At 41.3% G+C, this 11553-nt stretch overlaps 1 protein-coding gene and 1 pseudogene across 1 annotated transcript; one reads left to right on the top strand and one right to left on the bottom strand.

Annotated features, from left to right (window-relative positions):
• Nucleotides 1-2008: 2008 nt before the first annotated feature.
• Nucleotides 2009-5916, bottom strand: LOC147800224 (octopamine receptor beta-2R-like). Its single transcript, XM_087147487.1, has one exon. It carries the CDS (start codon nucleotides 5542-5544, stop codon nucleotides 4462-4464), a length of 1083 nt encoding a protein of 360 aa, XP_087003613.1. The 5' UTR covers nucleotides 5545-5916; the 3' UTR covers nucleotides 2009-4461.
• Nucleotides 5917-10375: 4459 nt separating this feature from the next.
• LOC147800223 (uncharacterized) lies at nucleotides 10376-11255 on the top strand (annotated as a pseudogene).
• The last annotated feature ends 298 nt before the right edge of the window (nucleotides 11256-11553 follow it).

The raw sequence follows: 11553 nt of genomic DNA, 5'->3' as shown, positions 1-11553 counted from the left end.
TAATTACGTCAGTCTCGCTCGAGTGGGCAAGTGTAGTGTAGACGAATCCAGGCACGTGATTACACTCAGAAAAAGAAAGTGCCCCTAAGAAACCTCGTTCTCAGTCGTCGAGTTCCCCAACTGCCGAGATCGTATCTCAGAAGTCTATGAAACGACCTTGCAGTCATACGCAAATGTGTGACTCTGACGCACATAGGGATAAACACAACTGGAGGGCGTTAGACTACGCTGTCGACTGCTGTGATCAGTCTCTAGAGTGAGTCTCAGTTATTGTTTTGCGTACCACAATCCAACCTATTCGAGTGCGCATCATTGATCCGGTCCGTTTCTTATCGTGGCTGGCAAGGAAAGCCGTGAATAGCCATATAATCGAAATATAACTAAGTGAAGTATAAATAAATTTACCTTATAATTTTCCAGTTTGGTCGAAAAATAGACCAAAATAATTCGCTGTGCACTAGTGCTGAAGTGAGCGGAGACGTCATATCATGACCCTTCTGTGGTGCGACATGGCAATTGAATGACTCAATTTATTTGCTTATAATGCGAACATAACAAGTTTTTGGCAGCTGCCTGAGCCTATATAGAAGGTTTTTGTGATTGCTTAGCTCTGAGCATAAAAATCACGTTCACCATAATGCCGTCCACTGGCCGCTTCAAGTCCTCCTACAAGAGAGCTCTCCTCTCACAATACATGTATGTTACACAGCTTCCAATCCTTAGACAATGTCTTCCTTTATTTCATTCTTTATTGCGCCTTTACTCCTGTATCTATTCATGTTCCTGCTCATTTTCATGATCTTCAACTCTTTACTTCTGTTTTGGATGTTCAGTCTAGTCTTCACTGTTTGTCGTGTTTTTTCTTGTCTGTTTTCAGTGTTTTGTCCCTAGTCCAATTGTCTGTCTTTAGGCTGTTCTCTACAAGCCCTCGCTTAATTAATGAACAGCTCCATACTTTCTATCTTTTAAAGTTTTCTGAATTTTCTCTTATTATATTACACTGCATTCATGGTTCGTATTTATTTTAGTGTATTCTTTGATTCGTATGTTAACGAAAGAATGGGAAAAAAGGTTGTTTTTGAATTGAATTGAGCTGAATGTTGGCCAATGTCTAAATAGGAAAACGTACAGTTCGTGAAGGCGAAGCATTTTGAAAGTCATCTGCGTAACTTCCTTCGATCACAACTCACGTGATATGAATAATGCATATCCTACCTTTATTACCATACCTGTTGCCACCTAAGACCTAACAAAATATCCAAGACCTTCCTCGAGAGGTGTCCTCGAGAGGTGATAGCGCCGTGTATGTAACAGCGTGTAATGTCCGTGTCGTGGAACTACCGAAAGGTCTTGGAACAAGACTAGGGTAGACTTAGAAAGCTCTCTTGGAAGAGGTTATTCACATACTGAACAGATTGCTTGTGGAATGTTGTGTACAGACGCGTACGGACCTTTTTTGCATAAATTATGACGTCATTATTCTTGCGAATCACGAGGACTGATGTTGTACACAAAGCAGTTCCAAAATGTAATAGCAAGGAGACATAGCTTTATGATGTACTTGATCAGCAAAATATTGACTCTTGAGGCAATAAAAATCACCGTGCTGACACGTACAATGCTCCGGATATTGAGAATGGCAGTTGTCGGTGTGCTTAAATATGGGTGCGCTGGTTTTGGCACCTTAATATGCCAAAGCTCATCTATAACCATTTCAGCGTTGTGTATGCCTTTTATGGCTTGGGAACACTAAATTAAATTCTCTTGAAGTTACATGTCTGTGTCAGTTCTGATCATGCGGCATAGGGGCAAATTGACTATTTATTTCTTTGAAAAACGTGACACGCAAAATTCAAGACATCTCAGCGGGTGTAAACGATCATCTGTTTGTCACTGACAGAGCAACACGGAGGCTGTTTTAATTCTCGACGTATTTCGATGGAAATTAAGTCTGGCGAGAGCCAGACATTAACTATCAATTTACCCAGTGTCTTCTTATCGGCCGTCATTTGTCAAGAAAGTGATATACGTAGGTTATTAGATTGCACATTACATGCGACAATCAAGACTTGGGTGACAACAGAGAGAACATAGTAGGTTTCACTGGAATTTTCGACTACTATAACCGCAATCTATGGATCAGTCTTGCTGGCAACCTGAGAAGATTACTCTAGAGATTGTAACTGTCTAGGACTTAAACCCAAGGAATAACACCAGAATCCCTGGGCTAGGGAAGGAAGTTTAGAAATTACCGGGAAAAACTTTCATTGTCAAAGAAATAAAGTAAACATTTAATCTCGTACAAGAAAATCCATCCCCACTGATGCAAACAAATCTGCCTTGGACAGCAATGATACCCGAAACAAACAACAGCCTCACACTCTGAAAAAAAAACACAGTAAAACTAGTTTTTAAAAGTTTCACTGCCATTAATTTCTTCGATAATTATGTTTTCTTGGCTATTTTATAACACTAAATTCCTATTCAACAACTTCCTATCAACAAGTCCTTTGAGGTTAATTATTTTGTCTAATGAGCTACAGAGATGTTGAGAGCAAATAAATTGTGACTGTTCAGCGTAAGCCCACTGAGACCCATTTACCCAATGGATGGTTCAGGCTGGTCACAACACAGGAGCACACTCTGGTAATCATTTGTCATGATGTAAGGCAATAAATTGCAAATCATCCGAAACCACCATCAACCCTGACTTGGTAAGCAGCTGTGAAAGTGCAGAGGTAAAGATTAACTGACAGATGCACTCTCCGACCCACGAGTTGCCAATTAATACTTTAACTCTCTTTAAATATGTCAATCAGAGACAGTTCCTATACCACATACATCTGAAATACATATTGTGCAGCGTGAGGTGGCCCGTTATTTCCATTAGATGTCCTTTCCTCACCACAGTAAGATTATTGATTGGCTGTGGTCGATCGATAAAATTCTAACTAGACTAAAAAAATGGAAAAACCATGCAAAATTTGAAGCGTTTTACCACGCCATGTTATTTCAATAAGATAGAAAAACTTTACATCGATCGTAAATTTCATTATAATTTATTACATTATATTAATAATCATGACTAGGCCTGCACAAACACACCGTATGGGTTCTTTGTGCAGTCGAACAAAAGTGGAGAAAAAATCCGCCAAATTTGGAACGTTCAAAAACGTTATGTTATTTCCATGTTGTTATGGCGAAATTTTATCTGTTTGACTTTTAAAATGAAATTCCTCTCAGCCTTCTGAACAGGATTAATTCCGCAAGAAAAAGAATACGTTAAAACAGTTGTAATACCAATGCGATTTCCCAGAGTATTTTCCACTAAAATGACAGAAATGAAGGTCAAGCAATAAACTACAAAAGGAGAAAAGAAAGGCCCCCAAAAGAAAGGCTTACTCTTCTAAAAAAATCCAATAATCTCATCAGTTTTGCCTGACTGAGGGTCCTAGGCTTAGTTTAAAATAAGATGAGACACTTGTGGATCCTCGATTGAAGACCCAATGCTCTGTTTCCATGTGGTTTCTTAGGTTTTGACAGATGTCTTCTAGCGGCGTATCCAGCTTTTGGTGGGGGGGGGGGGAAGCGACTGCAGCTTCGTGCTCATTCAACATGATGTTGGGGATAAAAATATAAAAAGCCTTACTCACCTTCCCGACATCCTTGATTTTATTTCATGATGTTATTTTCTTAGGGTTTTGCTTATAATATTAGATACTGATAAATAAATATACTGATGAGCTTTCTTAACCATGAAGAGTTCTTTGTATTAAAAAACCTCCCCCCCCCGCTGGATACGCCACTGATGTCCTTCATGACTAGACGGACGGGCTGCCGCACGAGGCCGACATGACAGCTGACATTATTGTGATCGCACTGGGGTCAGTGAGCTATGCAGGTACAGGGAAAGGACGTATATCCCTCAGGTACAATCTGTGGTCGACTGCATCTTGAAGGTTGTCAAGTTTATCAGTCCTTCATCAAGCCTATTCCTTAGATTCTGTCATTGAAAGACATCGTCGCGAAAGGAGATTACAAGAAATTCCTCAAGCGCCTTGGATCGGGTGATGGATAAGAGAAGGTAAAATACGCACAAAAGAATTGATACCGGTTTCAAATCACCCAAGCATCGAAAGCGCCTCTCGCCATTACGTTTCACATTATACGTCTTCGAAGTCGTATATGAAGGGCCATTGCAAGGAATTTTTATGTTCCGCCACGCCCTCATAAGAGCCTTTAGGACATATTGACGCCAATACTTTGACAACTGAACGTATAACGTTCTCGCAAAATGTTAAATTTTTGAGAAAAAAGTAGCTTTCTTCATTGTTTGTGCAATGTAGAACGTGTTTCGAGTGACATTTCCGACGTCTATTTAATAAGTGTGTTATCTTAATTCCGCAGATTTGCATTAGATTTCTAATGCACATTAGGTTGCAGTTGTCGAAACGGGAACCTTCAGTGAATTGGACGAATCTTGCGAAAGATCCTGCAGTTCCAGGCGCAGAGGGTTTTGCGAAATCCTTGCCGAATTCTAGGCTTAGTTGCAGCGTAAATAAATGGGTTGATTGCAGAGTTGGCCCACACGGTGTAGAAGACGGCATTCCAAACAAGCGAATCGAACTCAACCTTATTGGTAATGAAGAGGAACTGCACCACGTAATACGGTATCCAACCAAGCAAAAACATACCAACGATCACAGCAAGAGAGATGGCGGCCTTACGATGTTTCTTGTATATCTTCTTAGTATCCAAGGCCGACCGCGTGATGTTTACTGATGCCCCGACTCTGCGGGAACCGACCTTCCGTGCAGCACGATGATGATCAGAGGATGGGGCCATCGCCGTGGGAATCAGGCGTTTCGAGCGCCTCAGGATGTTGGAATACACCTTGAAGTTAAAGTGGGCCATAATGAAAGTAGGCAAGATAAATCCTACCACGATCTGGGCGATATTGTACTGGAGGATGTAAAAAACACCCAACTGGCATTTTACGATGCTGGAATTTCCAGGTTCTCGATGCTCATTGGCCAATGTGGGCAAAGCGAAGAAGGTCAGGGAAATAGTCCAGGTGAACGCGATAAGAATCCATGCCATCTTTTTACTCTGGTGTTTTCGGTACTCCAGGCCTTTAGAAACCATGAAGTAACGATCAAAACTAATGAGTGTCACTGCCAAGGCGGCCTGGAAGCACGCTGAATAATCCACGATAGTCCAGAAGACACAACCGGCTCTCTGGAAGGGCCAGTTGCCTGTATACCGCCAAATATTCTTCATGGTCAGAGAAACGAGCCCGACACAAAAGTCCGCACTGGCGAGGTTGAGGATATAGATATTAGCTACATCTGACCTCAGCTGCTTGTCTCTGAAAATCAATATGAAGACGAAAAGGTTACCAAACACCGCCAAAAAGCACATGAGCCACACTATGGTAGACATGAGAATCTCGATGGGTAAAGGGTACGGGTCACCAAAGTGACCGTCATTCGCATCCGAAAGAGCTGGATCGTCCCCTTCGATGCTTCCGTTGATGGGTACCATTTTACCAAGAGGACGAATTTTAAGGTATAACTGGCAAGAAAGCAGACGAACTTAACGTTCTGAAGGGGAGCCAGTCACATACAAGGGACTACAGTATACCAACACATTAATCGTCTACCGTCTAATGACCAGAATAGTTCTTTCACAACACTTTCACTTGAAGTTTGACCACCAATATGACAGGTTACTGCCGCCGACAGAATTACGTCACAGCAACTGATAACATGAGTTTCTCTGGAATAAGACGTTGTCAGCAATCTCGAAATCAAACTAACTGCGCCTATTTTACTTGCACCAGCAATGGGAGTCTCTGTATGCAGCTGAGTCATGGACGATCAAGGATGAAATTAGCTGCATTAAGTGCTCCAGGCAATCTCTCAAATCATCGACCGGCCCACCTACATTACCACTAATTCCATTGAGAGCTTTTTACCGCCACACACTTAATTTCTTTTAATTATTAACATCATCTTAACATCTCCATCAAAATGACCAATAATAACGTTTAGAGCTGATGTCCTGAACACTCGACAGTTACTAAGAGAAGTCACTCGAGTAGTTTGGTTAAGTCAGGCGCAAGGCTATTTCTTCTTTATGCCCTTACAGATGTCCTCCAATTTTCATACTTTTTTTCACAGCTAGGTCAGTTTTTATATATAGCACGAGGGGCCTCGTGGTTCACTTAGTTTGATGGAGAAATTCAGATGATGTTAATATAGCAAAAATACCTTGGAGCGTGCTCAGCCCGTCACGTTGTGCGTTTCCGTAAATGTAACTATCAAATTAAGGGCAGTCCATTTCATTAAAACCTATCACAGAACCTACGTGAAGCACGCTGTTTTGAAAAAAAAAACCCTAAATTTCTGATGGAGAATGGTGTTCGCTTGACTGTATGCGTCAATTTAATCAAGCAACATAGAAACACTAAAAGGAAACAACACAACACACTTTGAGCCTTACAGACACACAGGCACTCATTCTGAAACTCGTTGTCTCTGTATCCTTGGATACTTGTTGGCAATTTTTTTCCGAGTGAAAACGAGTGTCTTGAACCGGTGGACTTGGAAGTCATATAAACCTATTCAGTCCGTATCGTTTCGACTCATTTGGCTAAGTCGAAACCAGACCTTTTAAAGCAGTGGCGTATTCAGCTTTTGTTGTTCGTGGGGGGAGGAATCAAAAGCGAATGCGGCTTCAGCCTCATACAACATAGTGTGAGCCTCACTCACAGTCCCTACACCCTTGCCCTTATTTGTTGTTGGTGGTTTCTTCGGGTTTTGGTGCCAATATTTTATAAGCCCCCTGCCCTTCCCTGGCTGGATACGCCACTGTTTTAAAGTGTCTAATCTACAGGGTAACGGGTGATGTGACTCTGCCTTACGGTCTAAAACAGAGCTGGTAACAATTCATTTTTCCTATAATTTATTGCTTGGGCAATGTTTGACTGTTAATGTAACCTTGATAAATGGTGAGCAGAAGGCCCGAATGAGACAGCGAAAATCCGTTTGAGACTTTTCAAAAGTATTATAGGCACAGATTACAAAGAAATGAACGAAAAGCATTAAATAATGTGCAACAAAATTATTATTATCCTTCATTCATAAATACCTAAGACAGTTCACCTATTCCTATTGGTCGAGAGCCCGTCACGTGGCAGGTCTTAAAAGGCTGACAGCCAGCAACACATACGATTCTGCTTCCACGCAATATTGCAATCGGCACGTGACAATTTCCAAACGTGTTTGTTTTAATCAGAAAAGGGTAGCTTATTTCCCCAAAGTGGGTTGCATCAGTTTTTCGACCAGGGGAAATGTAGGGGTAGATAATAACAGTGTTTAAAACCATTTTGAAATGAAATGCAATTTAAACCACAAAAATTAAGCAATACACGTGAATTTGTAGACCAGACTTGAAAAGTTTGATGTGAATACAAGCCACTGAAAAACTATATTCCTACGACAAGCTCATTAATATTGTGGGTGCCATATGTTACCATGGAATTGCGAATTTGGGAACTTTTCTCTAAATCAGTCATCAAGGACTACGGGCTTCGAACGCTTCCAGGACATTTCGGTTACAAAACCTCTTACTTGCATAAACAGGCGGACAGCTATATTCAGACCTGAGCTCAAATTCTGGCTGCTATTTTAGGGGTATTATGCGGAGCGAAGGCATATAACACAAGTAAAGTTGAAAAGAGGATTTCTATAGTGGTCAAAAGTAAATACAATTAAACGCGAGTTACCGTGGCATTGCACCTATACTAGACACAATGACATTATGCGCCGTGATACCGCAGCACATGCAGCATTTGACGGCGAGTATTGGGGCAACCAAAAGGTTTACTGATTTTACAAGCGTGGGATTCAGGGAGTCATTTTCTTTTATTCACCTTTTAACGTTAAATTGCTCATTTGTTTTCAGTTTACTCGTTTTCAGTTTGTTTCATCAGTTTCGTGCTTGTCTTTTGGGGCAGACCTCTCTGGCCAGTGACGGATCAACCATTTACAAAAGAAAAAAAAATGCACCAGTTGCCAAATACATCAAGAAAGGGGTGGATCCAAGAAAATGAAGCCAAACAGACAAGCGGGACAATTTTTTAGTGATCACCTGTGGTGTAAATAATATCAAAATAACCAGTCGAGAACAAATATTTAATTAGGAAAAAATGATATGCATTTTTTTTAATGAAATAAGGAGCCACTGCACCCTTCATGGATCTGCTACGATTTGTACCATTAATCGTGAAAATTTGCACTGCCGTGATATTGAGATCACTCATGATTCAGAGGTTACTGGCTTCTATAGGCCTATAGGACTCTTAGGGGGTCTCGGAGTTCCCGGCCCACCACACTTCCTCCCTGCCCATCCATTTTACCCCAAAAGAGTCGAGCGACCATGTAAGGGAGGAAACAGGAGCACAGGAGCTTACCCGGTCAGCTTATGTACTGTTGGTACTGGACGAGGGTGGATTAGAGTCTCTTATAGCTAATAATAGCACGCGTTGGAAGAGCAAAAAGCCATCTCTCGGATACGAACCCACCACCTAGAGACTTGATAATTGCAAGCTTAACCACTCAGCTGTTTCACCGACACGAAGTGATAAGACACGGAGCAATCTTTTTTGTAAAGATGTATACATGTAATGGCTTTGAAAAGAGCCGTTTGAGTCAAACGGGTAGGCGCTTTTCCCACTGTTTTATTCCCTGGTGATTGTCTTCCTGCTTAGAATTAATCGAAGATCCCGGTAACGGTTTTATGTTCTATGACCTCGTTGCATTTGGTTTAGTATTTTGCCTCGTTCAGGTCTTGAAATTCGTGAACACCACTGCCATCTTCGGTAGCCCTACATCGCCGGTTTCGTTAATTTCACAATTTCGATCTACAGTTTTGTTGATTCGATGAGTTCACCATCGAATTCACGATTCGATTTGCAAATTTCGACATTCAATTCGCCAGTTTCATCATTTAAATCCTCTCTTTTACCGTTCCATCCTTCAATATTTCACTATTATTTTGGCGATTTCACCATTCCTTCATTCGGCAATCTCGCCATTCCATTCGGCAGTTTTACCATTCAATTCTGCGATGTCATCTTTTCATACAGCAACCTTACTATTCCAATCGGTATAATTTCGCTATTCTGCTCAGACGCCACTTAATTTCATACATTTACTGTTCAGCTTTGTGATTTCACTTTCCAATATGTCGATTTCGCCATTACATTCTCGAATCTCACTATTGTGCATCAATTCATCTTACAGCCCTGGAAGTTCTTTATTTCATTTGCTTAATTCGTCTGAATATTTCATGAAAACATTGTTTTGTTTCATTTGATAAAAACACCACTTTACTTTCTTTGATTTTGTCCGTTTGCATACATTCCATTCCATGCATCGGCACAGCTAGGCTATTCGGTTTTACGTTTAACCATTGTGAGCGGCAAACTCGTCGTGCCAATTCTGCAAATCGTCAGTTCGTTCGACCAATTCATCATTCTATGCTGCGTCTGTTCTCTCGACTGAATTGAACTTAGTCTTGGCACCAAGACGCTGGTGCTCGAGAACAGATCGTGCATGGAACGCAGTCTTACGACTCAACAGACCAGCACGCATGCTCGCTCTTATTTACGTCTTAACGTTTGTACCAGGACGTATAGGCTGATTTACAATTTTTGAACATCAATCACATAATGCTGTTTGTAATTCAAAGAGGGCGCCCAAACGCCCAAATAAGAGCTGACACGGCAGTCTTGAACAAACATCTCGTTAGCGTTTTCACGAAGGGACAAAATCACTTTTTGAAACAGATAATTCGTAATTAAGTAAAATGCATATCATTTAAGTTTAGGAAATACATTTACATAAACCAGACACTGTACTGTCCAAAGGTTGAATTTGAAAGTATAAGATTAAAATTCCCCTTAAACAAGGAACACAATTTGCTGCTGACATTGCACATGGCCGAGATGCGGACTTATTAATTTATTCCTACAAGCCCCTATTTAGGTTTGAATTCGTCCCTTCGTAAGGACGAGAAATCCTTGCGAGGTGAATTTGCATTTCATTGCTCAGCGTAATTTACTATCATATCGGACAAAACTATCTTTTGTGAAGAAAAATATGGTATTTTCAAGATGTTTTTTTTAAAGATTTTTTTTTAATATGGCAGTTTAGAAGGATTTCAGCCGAAGTCATAAATGACAAATGACATACACACGCAGCTGAACGGAACGTGAGATCGCTCCCCAAAAATTCAACGAAATTTAGTCAGAAACCGAAATTTTCAGTCCATTTCGCCTGATCCATGCATTCTACATCTTGCTGAAACCATGACCGAGTCCTCTGATATAAGTAAATCTACTCGAGGCAGCAAACAGAAGGGAAAGAACGAACAACATTTAGGGGCTTCAAATGCTAGCGACGAAGCCCAAGATGGCCGCCAGTGTTGCAGTGACACTTTGTCTGACATGATAATTTCAAGCTGGACAGAATTCTCCAAACACTCGACACCATGGGAACAAGACTAAATGCCCTTGAATCCTCTCTTCGTCAGAAAACAACCCGCGTTGACGTCAACACTAAGGAGATAGATGATCTCAAGACATCGGTGGAAATGGTTGGTAGCAGATGCCAGTCGCTTAAAGAATTCGTTGACAACAGACTTGACGGCAACCTCCGGGAAATGAACAGACTAGAGGACCAGATTGATGATCTCCTGATTCGGAACCGCAGAAACAATATAGTGTTCCACGGCATTCCGGGGGGCTCTGAGAAAAGCCAGTCCTGTGAAGAATTCATCAGGGATTTCCTGACTGGTCATTTGAAGCTGGAAGACGGCTCCGAGATCAAAATTGATCGAGCACACCGCACCCCAGGACGCCGACCACTCAGCACCGGGTCCGGTAAACAACGCCCACGCTTAATTGTAAACTACTGAGGTACAGGACAGAAGCTGCATCCTCAAAAACGCTGCTCGTCTCCTCAAAAATAACCCTTTCAAGGGCTCCAATATCTACATCTCTGACGATGTCACCTCAAGGGTCCGAAAAGAAAGGAGACGACTAAGGGATTTCCACCTGCAGTCAGTTCGGCAAGACTCATGGGTCCAATTTGCCTATAATTATTTCTGTCCCTGCCGTCATCAACTACAAACTCAACAGCGGTGCGTTCAAGACCTTCAGACTTGGGGAAGCAAATCCGATCTCCTAGCTCCCAGGTGTATATTCTCTTAGTAATTCAACTTTGAAACTCCATGTTCTTATTCGAGATCACTATATATAACATATAGATAGTTATAGGTAATAAATGAGCACAACTGGAATGCAGATCTCTATATTTGAAAGTTATAATTCTAGAAATCAAATGCCCTATAACTCACTTCCATTATGCACATATGAATATGCTTACTGTATTAGGTCAGTACCATGTCATACTTCAAACTATTCAACTAAAGGCTGCTCTACCAATGGCTTGTCAGTCATGGCAGACGTCATTTTTTCATGGTGTG

The sequence above is a fragment of the Acanthaster planci genome, linkage group LG01 (genome assembly GCF_054643075.1).
Source record: "Acanthaster planci isolate LZ-2023a linkage group LG01, COTS_SCS, whole genome shotgun sequence".
In the NCBI taxonomy this organism is placed as follows: Eukaryota; Metazoa; Echinodermata; class Asteroidea; order Valvatida; family Acanthasteridae; genus Acanthaster; species Acanthaster planci.
Note: the sequence above shows the minus strand (reverse complement) of the source record. Positions and strands in the feature narration are given on the sequence as shown.